Source organism: Acomys minous (assembly GCF_964271855.1).
Source record: "Acomys minous genome assembly, chromosome: 12".
Taxonomy (NCBI): Eukaryota; Metazoa; Chordata; class Mammalia; order Rodentia; family Muridae; genus Acomys; species Acomys minous.
This window is the reverse complement of record NC_140493.1, coordinates 109894447-109919754: the sequence shown is the minus strand read 5'-3', so window position 1 is coordinate 109919754 and position 25308 is coordinate 109894447. Positions and strand designations below refer to the sequence as shown.

The following is a 25308-nucleotide window of genomic DNA, read 5'->3' as shown; positions in this document are numbered from 1 at the left end:
GTGACTTTCAGGACACTAACCGAGGGGGCTAAAGCTAGTGTGACACTTCACTACAGGCAGGTGGGTCAGGGGAAGCCACGGGTTTGTTGTAAGGGGCTCACAGTACCTCACTTTCTGTATCTTCTCTCCTGTCACGTCCATGGAACCCCTGAGGTGCCCATGCCACCTGCATCAGGATGCTGGCCCCTCCCTTCCTCCTTTCTTTGCCTGTCTCTATCACACACAGGCTGTGGCTGGCTTCTCCAGCCTAAGGTACACTTGCATTGCACCATCATCGCCCTGGGTCTTCCTCCCTAGCCCTCGCTCTCATCTTGCTGTCCAGGACATCTCAGGGTGTCACCTGGACATGCTTGCTCTGCTCATACCATAGACTTTCACTCTGTGAAAGATGCTTCTGTCTTGGCTGTGTCTTGTCACTGATGTAAATTTTGCCATGGTCTAAATGTTCTCCTGATACCCTGCCCCACCCCGCCCCCTTCCTGGGAAGAGAGCTTTGTGTGTGTGTGTGTAGCATGCCCCTGCCTGGGTGTCTCTTGTCAAGAGCATCTCCCTTTTGCTCCCAGGTGGCAGGGTAAAGACCTGGAAGAGGCGCTGGTTCATTCTGACTGACAACTGCCTTTACTACTTTGAATACACAACGGTGAGCATCTGCTGGTCCACCCGGGGCAGCATGGGCCACGCCTCCATTCTATACCACTCCAACCAAGCACAGCTAGGGGGGCTCTGGGGAGACAGTCAAATCTGCCCTTCTGTTTCCATGGGGGTCAGGGAGGAACTAACTCTCACAGTAGAACACCCAACAAGGATGTGGAGGGGCCGGCCAGGAGGCTGTAGCCCAGAGCCAGCACTCAGGTCTCGACATGACAGGAGGCAGCAGTTCCAGAACTGAGAGGGAGCAGTGGACACAGTGTGGGGGACTTGTTTGGAGCTGGGTCTAAACGTGGAACTTGGATCAGTTGCCGAGAACCTAGTGAAAGGGATAATAGTTGTGACTTGGTGAATTCAGATTTCCAGTGGTAAGAGGCACACTGGAGGAAAAGCAGCAGAAGGAAACGGGAAGGGATCACTTGAGAGCGTCTGGGGGTTTGGGAAGTTGACATTTCCTTACACTGTGGAAGTTCTGTTGGTGTCTCTTCACTGGGATTAGACCTCCCTGTAGGAGCACGTCACTTGCAGGTGCCCTTTGTAGTTGTAGAAATAAAAAGTACACAGTAAAATTCCCCCAGGCTTTCTGTGGAGAGAGCACCCAGAAAGCCACAGGTTGTTGGTTGGTGACATGGCACTCCGGTGTTCCCGCCGTCTTCCTGGGCACCTGCCAGCGCCGAGGCGGTTCTTCTTGCTTGCATGTTGGATGTAGGTCTCCAGCTAGTCAGTTCAGCTAACCTGGCTGGACCCGCAATAAGTTATTGATCCCACTGAGAAAACAGGATTGAAGCTTCCGCTATGGTAAAGGTAGAGCAAAGTGGTGTTTAAGTAACAATTTAAAAATCAATAGGCGGATTACCACAAGAGTGAGGCCAGCCTGAGCTACATAGTGAGTTCTAGGCTAGTTGCACAGAGTTATAGGTTCAACTCAGTGGTTCATGCCGATGATGTGCTGTGCACTTGCAGGAAACTGTTTCCAAGGTATTTCTTCTCAGGGCCCCACTCATGTTACCCAAGTTCTGCTACCAGCTTTGCTTTTCTGTAAGTCTTTTCAAACATTAGAGCAATAATTTAAGCATATAAAAATCGTAAGAAAGACTCTCTCTGTTTTATCCCCAGAGTATTATGAACAAAAGGCTCAGTGAGTTTCCTTCCCCCACCCACCCAAGCCCTTCCTTGATTTGGCTTTATAGTGTCTAGGTAGCAAGGCGAGTTCCTAGCAAGAGCCAGAAAACACTGACACAGGGTAACCTAGTGAAACTGGGTGTGTAGGCATGAGGACAGCCAGACCAGGAAAAGGCACAGCTGGTGTGGTCGCCCTGCTGTCTGGCTGTAGGAAGGAAGTAGCAGCTGGGATTGCAGAGTGCCTGCAGCCTGGGGACGAGGTCAGCCCACTTCACCTTTTGGCCTGGAGAGAGATGCAGGCCATCGAGAGCAGAATCCGAGTAGTGAGGGGAGGAAAGTTCACTGTGCTAGGAAGGGGTGAGGAAGCGAGCGGGCAGGTCTCCCTGTCTGTGGCGGCAGGAGGGCATCGGGTGCTGTGTTTGCCTGGGTGTGCACTACACCTGGGACGCTGCCTGAGGGCTTCTGTGAGGCAGCAGCTGGGGTCAGCTCTGCCCTGGACTTGCTTCATGAGAGCTTCCTCCAGTTCTCATGGACAGCATAGAAAGCACAGAATGTCAGACACCTGGCCCTCAGAGACCAGTGTCAAATGAAGTCAGTGACAACAAGCGCCAAGCAGTAGGAAGGACACTTTATCTTTCAAACTGTGAACACTTGAGAACAGCGTGACTGAACACACAGCAGTTTATAAGGCTGCTTTAAAAAGAGTGGTCTTTATGGCAAGGAAACAATCACCTTCACGGCCCACAGTCTGTCGTTTCTGCCTCATTGCTTGCTTTCTTTTCTTTTCTTTTTGTTGTTGTTGTTTGTTTGTTTTATGAGACAGGGTTTCTCTATGTGGCCCTGGCTGTCCTGTAACTTGCTTTGAAGACCAGGCTGGGCTCTAATTCAGAGATCTGACTACCTCTGCCTCCTGAGTGCTGGGATTAAAGGCTGGTGCCAGCATCCCCAGCTTTGATTTTTTTTCTTTAATAAGGCATCTTTTATGAAAATACCACATGAGCCAGCTGTGGTGGCACACGCCTTTAATCCCAGCACTCGGGAGGCAGAGGCAGGTGGATCACTGTGAGTTCGAGACTAACCTGGTCTACAAACTGAGTCCAGGACAGCCAAGTCTACTACACAGAGAAACCATGTCTTGAAAAACAAACCAAAAAAAAAAAAAAAAAAAAAAAAAAGGAAAGAGAGAAAAGACTACATGAAGTAGCCCATCCTCACAGACCTGCTCCTCTCTCTCCGCATCACACTCCACTCCCATCTGTTCTTTATCCTCATCAGATCATTTTTTGCCAAGATAACAGTACTTGCTGTAAGAAATCACACAGGCCACACGCATCTGTGCTGCTTATCTCTGTCCTTTTGGGGGTGCAGATGAGTAGTGGGGAAGTGCACCGGAGTCCGCCCGGACTAGTGTGTCATCATTTGCTGTCTCACTTTTGGTGCTGGGCATAGGACCCAGGTCCTCTTGCTCAGCGGCTCCTTGAGCCCCTGCACATCCACATAGTGTCACAGAGTGAGAGTCTACACGGGAACCCATTTCATATTTGGACTTGACATTATTAGCCAGGAACATGACTTTCAGTTGCTGGGATCCAGGACTCCCAGTGCTCTCCAGCTTCTGTGGGATGCGCATAAGGAGTATCCTGGCTTACATCTGCCACTGGCAGCCTGCAGAACACCTGTGGGGAAGTTAGCAGCGGCCCAGGAGTCTCCCTGGCTGGTCACAGGGCCTCCAGAGCTGGCCCTGACTCCTGTGCAGAAGACAGTGTAAACCCTTTGGTTACATCCACTCACCCAGAGCACAGATCGTGTGCCGTGCACGTGCAGCTCCCTGCCTCAGGGCCCTGTGGTCTAGGAGAATACAGAAACCACGGCTTCTTCATAAGGGTGATGGGATTCAACCCACTTCAACATCAGAATGCTTAAGAGGCCCCAGCACCATGTGGCCTGTAAGTGACAGTAGAGAGGAAAGCAAGAGGAATGGGGGCGTGGGCTGGGTGGTAACTGCTGAGTAAGCCCGGTGGTCACCTCTGCATAGGGGCTACCATGAGTCTTTGGACCTGAGCAGTCCTGCGCACTGCTAAGGGCGGGCATGGTGTTGCATAGGAAGTTAGGAAAACGCTGGGTAAATGTGCTGTCTTCCTTCCTATAACTGCCATTGGAAGTGACTGGTGCCCTAGAATAGGGCAGTAGGGATCTCAGGCAGACCCTGTGCTCAGCCTTGTGAGAGGAGCCTCATGAGAAGAGGCTGCGGTCCACAGCTTGCTCAGCCTAGTCCACTGCAGTGACAAGTCGAGAGTTTTGGATTCTTTTTGTTTTTTGTTTTGTTTTGGATTTTTTGGGCTTTTGTTTTTTGTTTGTTTGTTTTTTGAGGCAGGATTTCTCTGCAGCCTTGGCTGCCCTAGACTCGCTTTGTAGATCAGGCAGGCCTTGAACTCACAGAGATCCACTTGAGGAGCAGAGTGGTGCTAATGAGAGCCCAGAGTGTGCAGCTTGAGGCAGGAGGAGCTGTGGTCTCTGTAGGTGACCTTTCATACTGGAAGCCCAGAGGAGCCCCTCAGATGGGCGTCCTAAGCCAGCACTACACAGTTACAGGAAGAGGATAAGTGTTCCCACAGGATTCGGGGAAATGTCTGAAAGACGTATTTGTTTGTTTTTATTTTATACAATTAGAGAGCTGGGTTTGGTTGGCTGGTAAGTTGGTGGAGCAGTGCCTAAGGGGACAGTTGGGGTGGAGGGAGGGTGAGGAGCTATGTGGACCTAAGCTCAAGCACCGCTGTGGATCTTGGAGCAGCTGCCCAAAAGACAGTGTTGCCCTAAGGTCACAAGTTCAGGTGACATGCAGTGAGCACGGGACAATTTGAAACTCAATTGGTGTCCCTGCATCAGGCATGGGCAGCAGTGCCTAGACCTAGGCTTCCAGGAGTTAGTGACACAGAACCAAGGCAGGAAAAGGAAAGGGAAATGTCAGACATGGAGGAGGGGAGGCCCTTCCTTAGGGAAGGTGGTTGGCATGTTCCCTGAGTGAGGCCCCAGAGGTCACTCATCAGCAGGTACACTTTGATGGCTGGCACCTGCTGAGCCCCCTGGACTTTCTTTTTTTCTTTTCTTTTCTTTTCTTTTTTTTTTTTTTTTTTTTTATCTGTAGAAGGCTTTGGACTTTCCCAGCATGCCACACACTCCTGACCCTGGTCCTTTGTAGAACCCAAGTGAGGCCTGAAGCTAAGCTGGGAGCTTCATGCCTGAGAGGGAGGAGTCAGGATAGGCCAATGGGGGTCGGGGGGAAACACGTGTTTCCTCGATGGAGAGTGAAGTCTTTCTGCCTGCACCTGTTCCAGGATAAAGAGCCCCGTGGGATCATCCCGCTAGAGAATCTGAGTATCCGAGAGGTAGAAGACTCTAAAAAGCCGGTGAGTGTTCCTGCTGCGGAGCCGAGGGCCAGGGGGCTGGTCGTAGCCCGTCCTGAGAAAGTGAAGGCACGATGAGAAGCTGAAAAGCAAAGCCACGCTTTAACCCCTGTGTTTGACCCTGCGTTCCTTCCTTAGTTCTGTCTGTCTCCTGTACTTTCTGACTTTGAGCCAAGCTCTAGAAGCTGCCCCTCCCGGCAGGGCAGCTGTGAGCACCGAAACTTAGTGCTGATTTTATAACTCTGATGCACTGTATGGCTTGGGAGCAGCTCACCAAAGGCTGCACAGGTGCTCCTGTCTGTCAGGGGTGGAGCTTCCCAGCCAACAGATAGGCCTGAAAAAGTTGACATCCTGCAGGGGTCTAGTCTGAGCTTTTTCCATAGGAAAAAATGTATATGTGTGTATACAGTGTGTGTACACTTATGCCTGTGAGGTCACCCTCAAGTGTCATTCCTCTGGAACCGTGTACCTTGTGTTCTGAGGCAGGATGTCAGGCTGGGAAGATGGGTTGGTGGGGAAAGTGTGACACCAGATCTGGCACACACAAGAACCTGCATTCAGATCCCCAGAACAGCTGGGTGTGATCATGTGTGTCTGCAATCCAGCACTCCCACAGTGAGGCAGAAGATAGGGAATTTCCAGACACCATGGGCTCGCTAACCTAGTGTGTGCAGTAGGAAAACAAGGAGGCCCTGCCTCAGACACCGTAGATAACAGGGACTGACCCCTGCAGGGTCCTGAGTTCATACCCACACAGTGCAAATGCACTCACACAAGTACACACACACACACACACACACACACACACACACACACACACACACACACACGTTTGTATTGATACCGCATAGCCCTGGCTGTGCTTGAACTCTCTGTAGACAAGGCTGACCTCAAACTCAGAAGTCAACTTGCCTTTGCCTCCTCAAGTGCTGGGTTTAAAAGTGTGCACCACAATGCCTTGCTTTCTTTTTCTTTGCTTTAAAAAAAAAATGAGTTCTCAAAAACGAGAATCCTTGGAATCTTGTGTGCCAGAGAGCCTGGTGTACAGAACATCAGGTATCAAGAGAGCTCACAGAGATCCGCCTGCCTCTGCCTCCCGGGTGCTGGAGTACAGGCTTATGCCTCCCAGGTGCTGGAGTACAGGCTTATGCCTCCCAGGTGCTAGAGTACAGGCTTATGCCTCCCAGGTGCTGGAGTACAGGCTTATGCCTCCCAGGTGCTGGAGTACAGGCTTATGCCTCCCAGGTGCTAGAGTACAGGCTTATGCCTCCCAGGTGCTGGAGTACAGGCTTATGCCTCCCAGGTGCTGGAGTACAGGCTTATGCCTCCCAGGTGCTGGAGTACAGGCTTATGCCTCCCAGGTGCTGGAGTACAGGCTTATGCCTCCCAGGTGCTGGAGTACAGGCTTATGCCTCCCAGGTGCTGGAGTACAGGCTTATGCCTCCCAGGTGCTGGAGTACAGGCTTATGCCTCCCAGGTGCTGGAGTACAGGCTTATGCCTCCCAGGTGCTGGAGTACAGGCTTATGCCTCCCAGGTGCTGGAGTACAGGCTTATGCCTCCCAGGTGCTGGAGTACAGGCTTATGCCTCCCAGGTGCTGGAGTACAGGCTTATGCCTCCCAGGTGCTGGAGTACAGGCTTATGCCTCCCAGGTGCTAGAGTACAGGCTTATGCCTCCCAGGTGCTGGAGTACAGGCTTATGCCTCCCAGGTGCTGGAGTACAGGCTTATGCCTCCCAGGTGCTGGAGTACAGGCTTATGCCTCCCAGGTGCTGGAGTACAGGCTTATGCCTGCTGGGTGCTGGAGTACAGGCTTATGCCTCCCGGGTGCTGGAGTACAGGCTTATGCCTCCCGGGTGCTGGAGTACAGGCTTATGCCTCCCGGGTGCTGGAGTACAGGCTTATGCCTCCCGGGTGCTGGAGTACAGGCTTATGCCTCCCGGGTGCTGGAGTACAGGCTTATGCCTCCCGGGTGCTGGAGTACAGGCTTATGCCTGCTGGGTGCTGGAGTACAGGCTTATGCCTCCCAGGTGCTGGAGTACAGGCTTATGCCTGCTGGGTGCTGGAGTACAGGCTTATGCCTCCCGGGTGCTGGAGTACAGGCTTATGCCTCCACGCCCAGCTGGTCCTCATCCTTCTTTAGCAAGCATTTACCAATCGACTTATGTCCTCTGCCCCCAGAGAACACATTTTCTGAGGCTATTCTCTGGTATATACTTCTTGATATAAGAATAAAGAGTGTTTTGGGAAATAAGATTTTCTTTGGCCAGCAGCTTCTTCTAAAACCTGACAACTGTCACTTTCTCATTTTCTTCCCAGAACTGTTTTGAGCTTTATATCCCTGACAATAAAGACCAAGTGATTAAGGCATGCAAGACGGAGGCGGACGGGCGCGTGGTGGAAGGGAACCACACTGTGTACCGCATCTCAGCGCCCACTCCTGAGGAGAAGGAGGAGTGGATCAAGTGCATAAAGTAGGTGCTTCCTTGCATTGCACAGGGAGCTGGTCACCCGTCCCCTCCACACAGCCCTTGTCCGCCCAGCTCTGACCGTCTGCAGGGAGGTTCCCAGCTTGCTTCCCAGCAGGATTCCTGCGAGTCAGAGAATTAGTAGGTCATGCCTTCCGCCTAGGCGTCCAGAGCCTTCAAAAACCCAGAGTGCAGACAGGTGCCACCATGCTTGTGAGGGGCACATCTCTTCCTGTGCCAGCTCAGTGTGGCTAGCACTTGGCTTTATTGTACTTTTTCATCCAGTGAGACACGGAGGCTAAGGACCATAGGTAACGAGAGTTGTACAAGGTCACAGGGCAGTGATGCGAGCGAGGTCACGAAGCTGAGCCCCAGCCCTTCCCTGCATGCTGTGAGGGCACAGCCAGCCTGAGTGAAGGGAGCTTCTTGCAGTCCCACCATGAATCACAGGCCCGCCGTGTGAGGGCTGCTGCAGGGACAGGGACGTCCCAGTGTGGCTGTGACTGGAAATAGGCTCTGCAGAACTCGGGGTGTCTGCATCGGCTTGTTGCCTCCATTCACACGAAGCCCGGCTGATGGGAATCTTTCTCCTTGCCCCAGCAAGACGCTGACTTCCCCACCCTCTCAGCAATGACTTCTTCCCAGAGTGCATCCTCAGTCGCAGTCCTGGGTACTTTGACCATCAAGACATAATGCAGATACCTTCCTTAGACAGCGTTCCTTGTCGTCCATGCCTCAGTGACCTGAGAGTGAGGAAGACGTGCCTTCAGGGCCCAGGCTGCCTCTATGTCCTCAGCTCCTTTCTACCCTTGCTCAGGACCTGCTCACTATCTAGTCTAATTTAGTGTGAGGACTTCAATCCACAGTGGAGTGTTTTGGCCAAGATTAAACAGAGGACAAGTAAGTGGCTGAAGATGTACAGTGTGCTGGTAGGGAAGGGCTGATGCCTTACTCTGTAGAGATGCTTGTCAGAGTTCCTAGAGAAGGGAGGCAGGCGGGTTGCCTTGGGCTCCGGCAGCAGTAGAGTCCTTGGTGTTTTTGGGACATGTTGCCCGTCTCTGGAATTCCAGATTTAAAGGGCTGCTCTGAGGACCTCGGGAGAGTGCCCAGGCTGGTGGCATGCTGCCCTGACTTAGGCATCCTCCCCAGTAACAGCCATTGTGCCAGGGATGGTCCCACAGTGGGCCAGGCTATGAGTCGCACACAAGGAGGAGCCCCAAAACAGCCCGTCCTCTGAGCATGGACTCTGTCTGGGAGAGGCCTGAGGCCAGGGAAGAGAGCACACTGCGTCCTGTGCCCTCTCATGTCTGTTGTTGGGAGTTCAATCTTGCTGTGTTTCAGTGTGAGAGGTGGGACTGATCTCTCAGACCAGTAGCAGTCGGTCTTACACTGACTCAAAGTGTTTGCCTGGCTTACAGCACATTCTGCATGGCCTCAGGCTGGCAGGAGGTGGGGCACACTGCTTCCATCAGTAGGATTTGCTTCAGCAGGCTCCTTTATGCTCTTTCAAAAGAATTTTGGCTATTTTTGTACATTTTGACTCTCATAAGTTTTTGCTGCTGTAGTCAGAAAAATGAGTGTTCTTTAAAGTCCCTCTTGGGTCCTTGTGGATGCTAGGCCTCCTTCTGGGGCTACCCAGTTCTTCTGACAGCAACCTCACCCCACCCCACCCCCGCCCCACCTCGATATTCTTGATGCTTCCCTGTGGAGGATGTGCAAATGCTGGAAATAATGTAGCATAGTCTCTGTGTCCCCACCCCAGAGCAGTGGCGCAGTAAGCCCCACGCCGCAGATAGGACCTGAGGCCCAGCAAGGCTGAGAGTGTAGATAAGTAAGCAAGGCCTCAGCCTGTGTGGTGGCTCAGGAGGACACTGCTCGGGTGGGTGTGAAGCCTTTCCTGATCTGCTAGGATGAGGAGGGAGAGAGTGAGAGAGCACTGGGAAATACACTTCATGGCGTTGTAGAAGGCCTAGACACACCTTTCTCTTGGGAGCTGCTCTTCCTAGCGGTTCCCAGCAGCCTGAGGAAGCTCCTAGTGGCATTGTGTGTGTCCATCTCAACAGAGTCCAGGCTGCAGGCAGACACTCGGTAGGCCAGACTTGCCCACTGTTAGCCATGGGGAGCCCATGCCAACAAGTGAGGAGAGGGGGTGGCTTCCAGCTCCAAGAATCTAATAGGTCAACGTCTCAGCACGAGGGGTGAAGAGGGAGTTAAATGCGTGTCTGATGCCAGCCCAATTCTTGCCACTATTTCACAGCATATTTTCATCTGGGCACCATGGGTACTGCTAAACAGGGACAAGCAACCTACCAAAAGGGGTTAGCCATCCCCCAAAAGCCAAGGTAGAATCACCTGCACCCTAAACATAGAAGGCGTTCTGACTAGCTTTAGACCTTTGCAGGCTGAGTCCTTGTGGTGGTGAGACTCAGCTAGCTCACCAAAGCTGGGGCAAGCCCAGGGCTGGAGCTCAGACACTCACACACCCACACACTTATATGTGCACACACGCAGAAGAGAGAGGGCACTTGAGTGTGTGCTCTGGGGGCCCCAGGCCTCTGGTGACCCACTAAGCTAATCACCACACAGGTGCAGCTTCCCAGAAGAGCAAACACCGCCACTGGCTATGCCAGTCATGTGCAGCCCTCACTGGGCTGGAGAGGCAGCGTGGCCGTCCCCTGCTGCACCGGCCCCTGCAGCAGCCATCCTCATGGAGCTGGTGCACTAGGCCCTGTGCAGGCCACGCCAGCCTCTTGAGCACCATGTGTGGAGTGACTTATGGGTCTGTTACAACACAGACTCAGAGCTGCAGTGGACAGCCACACACTTGGGACTCGGCCAAGAAACATATAATGATTCTACTCCCAAACGCTAAGCGGTGCTTCCATGTGGACAGAGTGGGGTGGGTGTCCCTGGGGACAGCTGGCAGCACAGCTCCCGAGTCGGACAGCTTGATCTGCCCCTCATGCCGATTTTCTCCCTTTTCTGTGCTCCAGAGCTGCCATTAGCAGAGACCCTTTCTACGAGATGCTCGCAGCACGGAAAAAGAAGGTCTCCTCCACAAAGAGACACTGAGGGAGCACCAGGGCACGGCCAGCCCAGGACGCTGTGGGAGCACCAGGGCACGGCCAGCCCAGGACGCTGTGGCCCTTTCTCCTGCCTCCCGTGACAGCACCGTGGAGCCAAGCAGAGGAGAGCAGAGGGCTCCTCGGCCAGGCCCTGCCCGCCCCTAGAGACTCGCTTTAGCTTTTGCAATTTTCTAAGTGGGAGAAGGGTGGGCAGTGAGGGCTGGGGCTGGAGACTGCTGCTGCCACTCGTGGGCTCTGGAGCCGCCGCTCAGAGCCGCTGCTAGCAGCAGAGCAGGGCTGTGTCCTGCCTCAGCTCAGCAGGGCTGATGGCACCGCAGGGAGCTCGCTCTTTACCTCGAAGTGTTCCTGGCCAAGGGCCTTCCCCTCTGCTCCATCATGCCTGTGAGGATGTACTCTTATGTACTAAGGAGAGGAGGAAAGGAATAGAAGCCACGCACTATAAAGATTTATTTTTGTTTTTGTTTTAAAGCGAAGTGAACATAGCACTGCGCTCTGCCCTCCCGTGCCCTGCTTTTGGAGCGTCCCCTCGGAAGGGGCTCTGGGGATGCTGGCACCCCGGGGCTGCTACCTCCTGACCTGGGTGGGCAAGAGGGGCAAAAGCAAGGCTGCTGGCAGGGCCCAGCCGACACGCGGAGGCCTTCAGGGCCCTGCTAGGGCAGCAGGCAGGCAGCCTGTGGGACAGGGTAAAGGTGTTAGCTCCTTGCCTGGCCCTCAGTACCCAGGCCCACTGCGCTTTAGAGTGGACCGTCTGCATTTTCCTAATAACCAAAACTGTGAGGAGGTCACCCATGGTGCCGGGTGGCGACTGTTTCATAGCTGGTTTTTCTTTCTCCTTCTCAAGAGCCCCATTCCTCGTTGTAGAGGAAGGAGCCAGTCTTACCTGATACCCTTGGGGCTTCAGCCTTTTCTGCCTCAAAAGCCACTCCAACTGGACTATTCTGGTGCACTCTGTGGTAGCCTCCGGGAGCAGGGGCCTTGCTCAGCAGGGTGCAGTGCAGTCAAGCAAGGCTGAGGTGGCCTTTCTGTCCCCTTGCCCTCTATGCATGGCATGCCACAGCACATGTGTGAGTCAGCCCTGGCCTCCTAACTCAGTGTGAAGGGGCCGTGAAACGCAGCATCTCCTGCCGTTCTCTCAGGGACTCTCAAGGGCAGCTCCTGCTCCTTGGCCAGGGCCAGCATGCCAGTCCAGGCAGGTGGAGGAGCCATGGGTCCCCGCTGCGCTGCGTGAGCTCAGCTCCTCTGATCTCAGAAGGAGGTCAGCATCTCTGGAAATAGCTGCGCAGAGAAGGGTGCGTGGGGGGCAGCAGTCTGGCCCGTGTCCTGTGGGTCTGGCCTCAAGCAGCCTCAGGTGCTCGTCGCTGGAGTGTGTGAAGGCAACAGTGACGGAAGAGGGTCCAGGCTGGAAACCTGAGCTTCCTGGTACAGAAGCAGTCAGTGCCGGCCCAGGTGGTGGGGGGCGTTGGGCCAGTGCCAGAGCCCCTCTTGCACACCGGTTCTCACAGGTGTGTCCTGGGCAGACCAGCACCTGGCCCAGTGTCAGTCTATTTATCAGAGGTGTAAATAATCCATACATAGTTTTTCTCCTTCTAGATTATTTTGTATTTGTTTAAAAAAAGATTTGCAAAATACAAAGAAATGACTGAAAGTTGTTGACAGGGTTTTTTAAGAATATTATTATTATTATTCCATTGTTTTATTGTTTGTTTTTGCCTTGTAAACTAGCTCTAAGGAACTGCAGCAAATAAACTCCAACTCTTCCCAAACCGCTCTCACTGTCTGCTCGCTGTGGGTGTGCTCTCTGGTCAAGCCTGGGTTGGGGCTGGTCCATCCCTGTGGCATGAGTGTGTCTCCATCCTAAGTGTGGCTGTGATTAAAACCATGGGTTGGGAAGGGGCCATTTTCTGCTGTGGATGGCATAACAAGAGCTTAACCTCTGTCCCTCTTCCTGGGGAAAAACTTCACTTCAACGAGAAGTCTCCACACGAGCCAGCCACCTCAGCTGGCACTACATCGCCTTGTCAGGCAACTGAGCAGGACCAGGAAACAAAAGGTTGCTGGGTAGGTGTTTAATGTAGCAGAAGCTGGCCTCTGCCTCTGTGCTTTCTTTTTCTTTCTTTCTTCCTCCCTTCCTCCCTTCATTCCTTCCTCCCTTTCTTTCCACTTCTTCTTTATCTTATTTCTTTCTTTCTTTTGAGGCAGGATCACTTGTATCTCAGGCTGGCCTTAAGCCACCTGTGCAGCCAAGGATGACCTTGCACTTCGGATCTTCCTGCCTCCGCCTTTCTCTAGTGCTGGGGTTACACTTGTAGCAATCCACCTGCCTCTGCCTTGCTAGCGCTGGGACTGAAGGTGTGCGCCACCACACCTGGCTATATTGTCTTACTATTACATCTTGCTCTCAGAATATGAGGCTTTCGTTTAGGTCTTTGGTGCCTTCCAAAGATGTTTTATAATTATCAGTATGTCTGACACTTTGAAAACATGTACCATGCCAGTTTATGCAGTGCTAGGGTCGTCCCCGAGGCTTCCTGCGTGTGAAATAAGCATCCCCCAACCTGAAAACCAGGTTGTATTTAGTGCATCAGCAGTGAACAACACAAAGGAGATTAAAAGTTTGTGGCTGGAGAGATGGCTCCGTGGTTAAGATCACTGGGTACTATTTCAGAGGATCCAGATTAGAATCCCAACACCCACATGGAGGTTCACAACCCCCAGAACCCCAGTTCCAGAGGAATCAACACCTTCAATCCCAGTGCTAGGGAGGCAGAGGCGGATTGTTGTGAGTTTGAGGCCAGCCTGGTCTATATAGTGAGTTCCAGGACAGCCAGAGCTACACAGCGAGACCTTTTCAAGGAAGGAAGGACATCTACAACTTGAAGTTAAAAGCATGCATGCACACACACACACCCCACACATACATGATAATGTTTAAAATTACAACTACTCCTGTGGTTCAGCAGTTACTGCCTCTAAAACTCAGCTAGAAACTGAATTGCCTCTGTTGAGCTTTTACAATGGGCTCAGTAAATGGTGAGAAGCAGGTTTGCTCCGCCTGCTTTTTCTCTCGTGTTTCCTAGCCCAGTTCTAAGATTTGCGTGAGAAACATTCCTCACGAGCTGGGGGCTTGGGTCCTAGCTGGTGGGCTATTCTGAAGGGTTCTAGAGACTTTGAGAGGTGGACCTTGAGGACGCAGGTCACAGAGGGCAGTTTTGGAGACTGTTCTCTTTGTGTCCTGCATGCCGTGAGGTGAGCAGCCTTTGCCACATGGTCCGGCTGTCATGATGCTCCACCTTACCATATCAGGACCGCCATACCCAAGGACCGTGGACCAAAACCTCTGAAGCCTTGAGCCAAACGAACACTATCCCTTTAGGCTGTGGGGTATACAGGTCACATCCAGGGAGAGCTAAGAACCTGGCTAATCCTATGCTCAGCAAACAGTGTAAAGATCAAAGGTGGTGTGCACTTGGTACCAGAACACGTGTCCTGACAGACAAGAAGCAGGCATGGGCAGGAACAGCCCCAACAGGGACACCACTCTTGTCTCCTGTAATCCCTGCGGCTCATCCCTCGACAGTTGATGGCATTTGCTTGTCTCCTCTCGGTTAAAATTCTTGTACATATTTAATCAAAATGAATCTGCTGGTGTGCTCCACGTGGCTGCATCTGGTTCATAGGCACGAAGTCAGTATTGTGCACAGGACCCCAGTCTCTGCGGTCATCTTAGCTCGGGCTCCGTCCCTTCATTTCCTCGTGTTTAACTCTCCGCTCCATTAGACGGGCTTAAGCCCTTGTCAGAGATCCGTGCCTGAGTCACAGCACCTTCTGCTGCAGTCTGTCAAAAATCTCTGTCCCAGAGCTCTTCCTAAAGCTGCTCCTACCACTCCTCACTGAACTTCTTCACTCACTCACGCATTCATTCAACAAACATGGGTGGGGGTGGGGCTACCAGGCTAGGAAGCCACGTACTGACTGACTACTGCGTACTACATCCAAGACTTGCATTTCCTGCTGCCCCGCCTGAGGCCCCCGTAGCAGGAATAGAGGATCGTCAGGACAGCACAGCAGCTGTGATGGGGGAGGGCAGGAACCACAAGGCTCTACAATTTAAGGCAGCTGTGCCGGGCAATCGTGCTGGAGGCTCCTGAACTCCTCCCTTCCTGAGTATTAAGTTGACCACCTGCACCTGCCAGAGAGCAGCAGCCTGGAGGGGTAGACTGGTTTTGTTGTTGTTGTTGTTGTTTTTATTTTAAAGTGTTACTCATAGGCAGTGACGCGGAGTAGCTTAAACAGAAGCAACGCTTTGGGAAAGTAGGTGGCACCGATGGCTATCTCGCCAGCCCTTGTGCTGTGCTGGCCACAGGAGGTGACATCACTGTTGGTCAGGGTTGTGCCCTGTCTCTGGAGCCCCACCTAGGCTCCAGCCTTTCAGCCGGCCTGACCTTGGGCTGTGTACCCCTGCTTGGTTTGTTTTGCCGGCTTTGAGCCCCTCTCCACAGCACTGTGAATGTGGCCCTGAGCATGGCAGCCACACTCAAGTGTTGGAGCTTCTCTGGGCCCAGTGTAAGAGGATGCCCAGGGCAAGGCCCAGCCTGGACGCAGCTCAGGTCATCTCGAATGTTCGTTTGCCCGTCCTGTCCATGGTTCTGGTCCTTCTGGTTAGAGGCTGTCTTGGTGAAGAAGGAATATCAGTCCTTGGAAAATGAAGTTGGTCTTCCCAGCATCCTTTGCTTAGCAAGGCAGGCAAAGTTCTGGGCCTCTTTGCCTGAGTCTGAGGCTATGAGCTGTCTCAAGGCTGGAGCAGGGGTGCGGAGGGATGGGGGTACAGGTAGCAGAGGAGCGCAGTCCCCCCTGTCTCCTTTCTAGGTTACATCATCACATCTGAATGTGACACAAACCTCTCAGGAACATGTGCAGGACTCAGACTAGAAGGGCCAGTCATGGACATGTCATTGTTTGTTCTGCAGTGCTCTGCGTCCTTGAGTGTGTGTGTGTGTGTGGGTGGGTGGGTGGGTGGGTGTGGGTGTGAGTCTGAGTGTGTCTGTTCAGACCAAAGCTTGGCTCATTTTGCTTTGTTTGTTGTTTCTGTGTGTTTGGTTCTGGTTTCAGGTTTGGTTTTGTTCATTTAAGAATCTCACTGTGGGGGCTGGAGAGATGTCTCAGTGGTTAAGAGTGCCACCTGCTCTTCAAGAGGTCCCAAGTTAATTCCCAGCAACCACATGATGGCTCACAACTATCTGCTGCCCTCTTCTGTAAAGCACTCATATGCAATAAATAAAATAAAAGTGTATCTAAATTAAGGTACAAAGAAGAAGAGGAGGAGGAGGAGAAGGAAGAAGAAGAAGAAGAAGAAGAAGAAGAAGAAGAAGAAGAAGAAGAAGAAGAATCATCTCACCATGTAGCCCTCACAGCCTCCCTATGCAAACCAGGCTGACCTTGGTCTTGAGCAGAACAGTCCTCCTGCCTCTTACTCCCAAATGCCGGGGTGGCAAGCCTGGGCCACTATACTTAGCCTTGGGCTCTGTCTATGGTGTTCTTTTTTTTTCTAATTAAGAATTTCACTGTAAGGAGTCAGGAGAAACATCTCTGAGTTATCAAATCAGAAGGCAGCCATGCAGCCTAAACCCTGCTGGTTAGGAGTTGGGGAAGTAGGCTAAGGGATGGAGGCAGCATCCTTGGTAACTGGACACGTTCCCACCTGGGACAGCCAGGACGCGGTGCGCTACTTGCAGGCCTTCACATCCAGGTGAGGAAAGGCATAGGTAACAGTGATGGAGGCAACAGTGTTGACAGAATGCTGTCCCAGTGCTGCGAGCCTGTGCTCCTGTTGTCTGACAGGGTCCACGAGAGAGCACGGCTGTCCAAGACTCAGCTGCAGTCTGTTGGGGGAGGATGTGTAGATTTACATCAGGAGCTTGTGAGGTCAGCAGCGCAGTTGTTAGAGAGCCGGTGCCCTGGGTATTCTTGTACCACCAATTTGAAGGGGAAGCCTGAGAAAGCAGTGTTCTTGACAGGCTGAGGTGGGAGAGTCCAGCGTCGTGTCCTAGCACTTTGGCAGAAATGTTCAGTCTGGGCCTCAGAGGAAAGGGTGTGGTCTGGAAGGCTACAAGAATCCTTGCTGGACATTTTTGAGGTCTGAGCTCTGAGTTATGCAGGGCCAAGCAGAGGAATCTGGGGTCCTGGGGAGCAAGTCCGTGCTGCAGGAGGTCTACATATTCCAGAGAAAGCTGCCCAGCTGTCCCACTGTCCGGCCAGGCCCAGTGGAGAGGTCTTGCATCAGGTGTGACCCCCAGAAATCTGCCTCAGCTCTCCCCAAGACCATGTTCAAGCCCAAAGTAGAGCTCCCAAGCAGAGAAGAGGAAATCCAGTGAGATCACGTCTCAACTCTGTACAGGGAGGCAGCCTAGCCTAAAGCCTCTCCTGCTGTCCACTGTGCAGCCCACTGAAAATCCTGAGCCATGCGCAGAGCAAGGCCCACACAACAAAGAGAAACAGACTGCATGGTAACCCAGTGCCCAGTACCAGATAGATGCATGGGAACCAGCTGCATGAGTAAGCTACACGCTGCAAAATACTCCACGATGAAATGTGACTTAACCTCCAACATAGAGGCGAGGCACTTCTAAATGAAAACCTAAGAGAGTATATACTTATGACCATGGACTCAGCAAGCTTTCTTCAAGGTGGATCTAGAAAGCTCCTGGACCACTTTCTGACATCAGCGACCGCCAAGGCAGGTGCTTGGCTCACCCTCTTCATGGCTTCAGGAGCCTGGTGCTTGCTGTGAAGAGGACAGCCACGGCACCCTCCCAGGAGACAGACATATTTAATCCTGCTACTGCTACCTAATGTGGCCATTACGTTCTAGAATACTGAAATATGTGCAAGACAGCCTGGTCCTAAGACAAGACAGGTCCCCTAGCAGCCTCCTGGAAGCCAGTACAAAACAGAATTGGAACAGAAAAACACTGCCGTCTGCCACTTCCTCGGGGAAACTCGTTACATGAATCCGAGTGATGGGTGTCGAGACCCATTCAAAACCAAACTCATTACACGAGAAATACTAAGGAACCCTGAGACCTGTTTTTACAACCCAGGAAGCTGAGGACAAGGAAGAGGACCCTAGATCCCCCAACTTGTGCAGTGAGGAAACAGGCCTGTTGAAATGACTTGCCTTGTGCTTCAAGAATCGTCTGAGTACTTAATGTGCGTTTATGAAACCCATGGAGTCTTAGAACTGACAAAACTGGCAGTGCATCTTAGTGCTCCCTGCTCACCTGAGGGAGGAGGAGACCGAGACCTCCAAGGTGAAGGTCTCGGCACCAGGCCACCTGGCAGCCTGGTCCAGCGTCAGGAAGAGTGGGCACTCTGCCAGGAACGCTTTCCCCATAGTCCCGGGCTGCACTGAGAGATGCCTGGCTGAGGTCAGTGTTTTCGTTTTGTTGGCATAAATTATGCAGACGTAAGTAGGGGTCATTTGTGCTTACAAGCCTCACTTTAACAGCAAATTATTCTAAACCAATGACTCATGTGGCTTCCCGCTGCAGGAGCTGTGGCTTCCCTTCCCCACACCTCTGATTAGTGAGAGATGTCCTTTCCTTTGAAAGTGCAGGGATCCTTGCGATACTGCGGCCCTAGTTTAACCTCGCGTGCGTGCTGGGCTTTTCCGAAGCCGTCTTCTCTTAGTCTGCTATAATTGGCTGCACTAGAAGCTAGGATAAATGGTAGGTCAACAGCACCCTACACACGTTGCTCCAAGGTTTCAGAGCCCAGCCAGTCTGCCAGCGCTGGCTTAGAGCCGCTTCCTTCCCCATATCTGTCAGCCTTATAGTCTCATACCAAGCTCTTCCCTCACCCCAGATGTGCCTGGCCTCACCATTGTAATCCTCACGTTACTTTTGATCCTAAAGCACATCCTCCTCATTGTAGCACATGTCGCTGAGACCGAATCCCTGCCGCCTATAGAGGGCTTGCTCCCACATCAGCACTAGTGGGGATCTCCTAGAGAGAGGAACCTTAAGTGTGTCCCACTCTCACGCTACATGTAACCACTTGCTAAATATAGGCCTTAGTCCATTCCTGCTACGGTAACAAAAAATACTACAGACAAAATGATCCATAAATGACATAAATGTTTTGCTCGCAATTCTGGAGTCTTGGGGCGGGGTTGGGGGGTGGGGTCCAAGGTCAAGGCCAGCACTGGAGTGGCTGAGGCCTCAGTCTCTGTTTCCTATATGGCACCTTGCTGCTGTGTGTGTGTGTGTGTGTGGAAAGCCAGCAGCTCCTCTGCATGTCCTTCATCTTGTTTGGAGGAGCCCCCCCGCCCCCCGACTTACTTACCTCAAAAAAGGGCCTACCTCTCCATACCATCACCCTAGGATTAAGTTCCAACAAATTTTGCAGCGATACCAACTAAGACGATGGCGGTGTGAGAAGTAAGCAAACACACGTGACATGGACACCTAGCCTGTTTAGAAAGTCATGACAGTAGATTGAGAGACATCAGGACCCAAGCCTAGAAAGAGCGAACCGCCCAGAGTGGGGACCAGCCACAGCTGGATGGTTCTCAGGCAGCAGCCACAGGCCCTGGATGCTAAGGAAAGGAAGCCAGGTCTGCTGGGTCACAAAACACAAAGTTCACACATTGGTCCCTACTCCAAATACATCTCAGAAACAGAGTTCTGGGACAGTATCAAGTGTCACTCAGATACATCTTGCGGGAGAGAAAAGAGAGCCATTTGAGGGAACAAATTGTCCAGATGCAAGGAATTGAAAACTGAGTTTTATGGTTTAAGAAGAAAGCAGCTTTTCCAGTCTTTCTGCTGATGCCTTGCTTTATGTGTGGCTGGTTGCACTGCTTTGCCCTGAAGGTAGACAGGATACTTAGCTGTGGTGGACAGGTAGCGCACACCTGTAACCCCAGCACTGCTCTGCCAAGAAGGGAAGCGGAGGCAGGAGAATGCTTGGAAGCTCATGAGCCAGCTAGCCTGGAGTACAGCATAGCAAGTGACAAAAGACCCCGGCTCAAAGGAGACGGGAGGCTAGGGCTGACCCCCAAGGCCGCCTGCCCTCTGACCTTCACACAAGTGCCATGGTACGTGTGCATCTGCGCTTGCACCCAGCACACACCACTACCCCCTACACAGAGAAGTTGCTAAAGTTCATGGAAGTGAGAGACTTGAGGAGAACTTCATGTGGCCTGGCTCCCGTTGCCCCTCACAGCCTTCCCTTTGCTGCACGCCTGTGGATGGAGGGGTCCAAACACCCACTTGCTCTAGGCCAGCACCGGTCTCTAGCAGCTGTGGTAAAGCCTCTGGTGATCGTCCTTGAGGCTCTAAGTGTGTCTGTCCATCCATCCTTATCAGACAGCACTAAATGGACCCAGTGTGACTCGGAGCAGAGAACAATTCATGGTGTTCTCAGCAGATTGCCGTCCTATTTGGCCTGTTTCCTCCCATCTCACCCTCGGGTGCATGTCTTGGCCCTGTACATAATCACTGTTTAACTTTCCATGAGTGAGAGCTTTGTAGGTGCAAAGGGTGTTGCCAGCCAGTCCCTACTGGTCTACAAATCAAATCTGGTAATATCGGGTACTGTGTGGAATTCATCCTAGAATGTAGTCAAGCCAAAAGCAAATATCAAGAGTTAAAAAATATAAATGAACAGAATTTACTGCCCTCTGCAGCCAGGCTCTTGACATGGTGCTAATATATCATAATGCAGAGTGCACACTAACCATCTCAAACAATTTCCAGGTCCGCGCAGTGTGCTCGGCACACTTACGTTGTTGGCCAACCCATGTCTGCTATCCATCTCCCAAAGTCAACTCTACCCAAGAAACACTAGCTCCTCCTGCCCCTCCAGCCTCTGGTGATCCTCACCCTCACGGTCCCTCTGAACTGACCACAGAGGGACCTCACAAACGGCAGCAGATGATACTTGGTCTTTGGGTCTGGTCCATTGCATTCGAGGGGCATTGGTGGTGGATTTGATATCAGCAAAGACTCATCAGAGGTGCACAGGAGAGGACGTGTGTCACCAAGGTGCCACCAAGCAGAACCTGTGTGGACACCTACAGCCTTCGGCACTGCCAAGTTCTTCTGGGTTCAAGGGGCCCAGCGGCCCTGCATCTTCCAAGGCCTGGCTCTTCCCTGTCCCCTGAGGTGCTGCTCATCCCAGCCTCCAGGACCATGGCTTTTCCACGGCCACACACTAGATTTACCACATGGCCTAGAAGTGCGCCCTGCTCAGGCCCTGTGTGCCAGCCTAAAGGTGTGGACATTGCCTGAGCCCAGGAGGTTCGCCAGAACCTGTAGGGTGACCTGGGCTTCTGATGTGGCTGTTGCTTCTGTCGCCTAAGCTCTGTTTGCATATCCACGGCGTTCTCCTGTGGATGACCACATTTCCCTTTTCGTAAAGATGCCAGGCATGTTGGATCTGCGCCCACCAGCTTCAGCATGACCTCATCTTAACCACCACAGCACTGACGCGACTGGCAGATGTGGTTGCCGGCCAGCACTTCAGCCTGTGAGTGTGGGGAGGAGGGGGCACCGTTCATCCTGTCTCATTTTTCCTAGGATGGCTGGTAGCGTCATACTCCCTGCGTCCCTGAGTCCCAGTGTCCTTGTGGTTGTCTGTGTCCTGTGATCTGGAAGTACTCAATGTCAGTGTGCCCAGGGAGCCAGGAAGAGCTTGTAATGTGTGCAAGGTCCAAGAGGAGGCGGAGCTCTGCATTCCCAGAGCACCTGGGTGGGAAGATCCACTTGGAGATACTGTAGAGTAAGAAGCTATTGCACAGAAGACTCTAGACAGATCTGTATCTTTTAATCTGCATATGTGTAATCACACACATATTCTCAATCCTAATTAGTGGGGTTTTTGTTTGGTTGGCTTTTTTGTTTTGCTTTTATCCTGACTTATCGCTTAGCCATTTATTTGTTTTGTTGATTTTTGTTTCCTTGCTTTTTTTTTTTTTAGACAGGATCTAGGATCCCAGGTTGACCTCAAAGTCAGGACCCCCATGGATGTCTGGGGGTCCTGACTTTGATGTCGCGCACCACTATGACCAGCTTGCTGATCTTTTATTTTCTTTTAAGGTTTATTTATTTTTAATTGAGTATGTGCCTGTGAATGTAGGTCATGTGAGTGCAGTTCCCACAGAGGCCAGAAGAGGGCATCGGATTTCCCAGGACTGGTGTTAAGGCAGGCAAGAGTGAGCTGCCCAACCTGGCTTCTGGACACCAAACTTGGTGTCCTCTGTAAGAAGCAGTATATGATCTTAACTTCTGAGACATCTTTTCAGCCCCCTCAGTCTTCAAAAGGCTGAATTCTGTTTATTTCGGATGTGTTTCCTTGGCGTCAGGAGGGCTGGTCCACAGCTGCTGCCTCCTTAACTGCACCCCTAGCCTCCCTGGGGTGCTGTTGGTTAGGGCTCAGCTCCGGCACACGCTTGGCTTCTGTGCTGCACCTCTCTGACTTACGGTGGGTGTGAGTCCACCTTTCCCAGTCAGCTGTGTGCAAACATCAAGTTCTATTTTTATGCTTCCTCAGCTCCTTTGACGGTGCCTGTCTCCTGCTTAGCAACAAGAAAACCAAATTGAACCTAGCCTGTAAACAGGTCTCTCAGGCGCTTTTCCCCCACTGATAGCCAACTGGCTTAACTTTGTTGCTCTCAGATAAACCTCAGGCCCTGTTCAAGTCCTAGGCCCATAACCTCTGGCTGGCAGGGAGCCCCGCTGCTCTGGTGGCTGGCTGTCCCTTCCTGAGTGGCCACACCTGTGGGCTGTTAGGGGCATGGTGAAAGCATGGAGTGGGGAGGTCGCTGTCACTCTGGTAGCGTCGGGCTGTGGCCCATTGGAAGGTTTGGTGCATCACCTACTAGAGTCTCCCAGTGTTGGGCTCTTACAGAGGCATGGCTCCTAATTGCCTATCTACTTCCTGGACAAGGAGCCCTCCCAGCCTACTGTGCCCTAGAGGGCCATCTTGTGGCTGCCTTCTGTGGCCTCTCTCCCCAGAAGGGATCTGATGAATTGTTGCTCACTCTTGGGCAGGTAGAGGGAATCCCCTGTGTTTCTGGCCCACTCACTGAGGCACCTGCCACCCATGCCTGCTGTGCCCCGGCGGCGTAGACATGCGGAGGGGTGCTGCTGCCTGAACTCAGGGTCCTCGGACACAGAGAGACCATCTGGCAGCTGTTTAGGGGCTGTGGACCTGCTGAAGGACCACAAAAAGTCAGGTCTTACTTGGCTTTTATTTGCAAATCTATTTTAGACAGACTCAGAGGGCCCCCACCTGCGCATGGTAGGAAGATATTTGGGGACAGGAAAAAAAAAAACAGGAAGGAAGTGAGTAGGGATGTCGGTCATGCTGGCTGCAGCTCGTATTGGCCTTTGACTGGTCACAGCCAGTTGTAGATTGCTTGTCCCAGGAGCGCAGTCCCAGCTAGGCTTTCTGCCAACGTGCGTGCCACCTTAGCATGCTTCCTCACGCACAAGGACCCCTAGGCAGAAGCAGCCTTGGGCAACTTGGCTTAACACACTTGTTCTCTGCTTTCTCCAGGGGGTCTTCTCTGTAGCATCCAGTGGGCTGGTGGCTGGGCTCCTGCTTGGGACCCTCTGTGGAACCCATTTCCCTTTCTTCAGATGCTTTCTCCATTGGAGGACCTGGGCTTCCAAAACAGCAGCAGAGAGCCAGGCAGTGGGCGGTGGAGCTGTCTGTCTGTCTCTCTATCTCTCTGTCTGTCTCTGTCTCTCTCTGTCTGTTTGTCTCTGTCTCTGTCTCTCTGTCTCTGTCTCTCTCTATCTCTCTGTCTGTGTGTGTGTGTCTGTCTGTCTGTCTGTCTGTCTCTCTCTCTCTCTCTCTCTCTCTGTGTGTGTGTGTGTGTGTGTGTGTGTCTGTCTGTCTCTCTCTCTCTCTCTCTCTCTCTCTCTCTCTCTCTCTCTCTCTCTCTGTGTGTGTGTGTGTGTGTGTGTGTGTGTGTGTGTGTGTGTGTGTGTCTGGTTCCTGAAGACAATCTGTGATGATCTAGTTGCCCAGGGGCGGCTGTCAATGTGGGCAATGGAAGCTAAAAGGGAGAGATACCATGTTTGTAAAAAACAAAACAAAACCATGGCCCTTCCAGAGAGTATGGCGGGCACCCTCTCACATCCTGCTGTGTGGTCCTGCTCGGCCTCTGTCTCTGTGGAGGCTGATGGAGGACCAGGCCAGGATGAACCAGCTCTTCTTCTTCCTCCATAGGTTTGGCTGACGGCCATTCGGAGGGTTGCTTTTTCCAGGCAGGTACCAAGGTGTCTGGGGCAGAGGTGAGCTCCTGATAGCCAGTTAGGGAGATGCTTTCAAACAGACCATCCATGCCTGGCTAGTCCTTAGACGTCTCAGAATCACTTCTTGGTTTTGTTTTGGGTTTGCTTGTTTGTTTTTCATGTAGCCCAGGCTGGCCTTGAACTCACTGTGTAGCTGAGGGTATTTTAGATCCTCCCATCCTGTCTCCACTACCCCCACCCCACCCCCGCAGGTGCCGGCGACACGCTCAGCGGGGTGTAGTGCTGAGGACCGAGCCCAAGGCTAGGCAAGCATTCTACCTACATCCCCAGAGGAGGAACCTCCGATTCTTTGCACGCATGGCAAACTGGTATGTCGTCATGGTGTCTGCAATAGGACCCTAAAGGTTGTCCCCTGATGTTTACATATACACTGTGGCATATATATCCCCGCAACATAAATAAACATAATAGGATATTTTTAAAGGAAAAATGAGGCCTCATGAGAGGTCATTGGGTCCCTGGGGTGCTACCTCCAGAGGGAGTTGAGCTAGTTCTCAGGGGACCCTCAGTCCTCACAAGAGGTAGCAGCGTGAGCCAGGACCTTCCCCACTCACAGGCTTCCTGTTGTCCTGTGTGGCTGAATGGCCAACACAGGCAGCGCGCTATCAGGCTCTTCCTCCCAGAGCCCAGCCTTAAGTGCCTTGCGACAGCCATACAAGAGACTTGTACTGGGGCCTCCATCTCACCCTGAGGCCGGAAGTCTAGGAGGAAGGTACCCAACTCGCTGAGTATGATTTAGAAACGGACTCTTTCAGAGGCTACTAACCAAACCACCCATTACGTAAATCCTAAGTTTGCGTATTTCCTTGACGTGCAGGAAAAGGCCAGATAGGCCTAAGAACACTAGGCAAGAGGTATTGTGAGACTGTGAAGTGTGCTTGCTGCGTGTCACTAAATCAAAGCCACATCTGCCTTTATGATGCAAGTGTGGGGCACCACCTCAGTGGGGGAAGTCCCTTCTGTGAGGTGACTTGACCTTGACTGTCTCCCAATCACACAGCAGGATCTCCCCCCTCCCCCACCCCTCATAGAGAATCTCACCATGTAGCTCTGGCAGTCCTGGAACTTGCTCTGTAGACCAGGCTGGCCTCGAACTCAGAGATCCATCTGCCTCTGCCTCCCGAGTGCTGGGGTTTAAAGGTGTGCGACACCGCACCCGGCTACACGCGGCAGAATTGGAGAGAGAGAGCTGGAGCCCTGACAGCCTCACAGAGTGCCTCTGATACGTGCCATTCTTTCCCTGCCTCAGGGGAAAGCTGC

At 52.4% G+C, this 25308-nt stretch overlaps 1 protein-coding gene across 6 annotated transcripts in view; it reads left to right on the top strand.

The window, feature by feature from the left end:
* Nucleotides 1–12489, top strand: part of CYTH1 (cytohesin 1) — an 80015-nt gene extending 67526 nt beyond the window's left edge. For 5 of the 6 annotated variants that reach the window (XM_084749078.1, XM_084749079.1, XM_084749082.1 and 2 more), the window contains 4 exons: nucleotides 562–640; nucleotides 5106–5177; nucleotides 7492–7646; nucleotides 10634–12489. In XM_084749078.1, the coding sequence (XP_084605204.1) occupies nucleotides 562–640; nucleotides 5106–5177; nucleotides 7492–7646; nucleotides 10634–10712 (385 nt within the window). In that variant the 3' untranslated portion in view covers nucleotides 10713–12489. The remainder of the gene's footprint in view (nucleotides 1–561; nucleotides 641–5105; nucleotides 5178–7491; nucleotides 7647–10633) is intronic. The other variant, XM_084749077.1, reaches the window with a different exon arrangement.
* Nucleotides 12490–25308: the final 12819 nt, after the last annotated feature.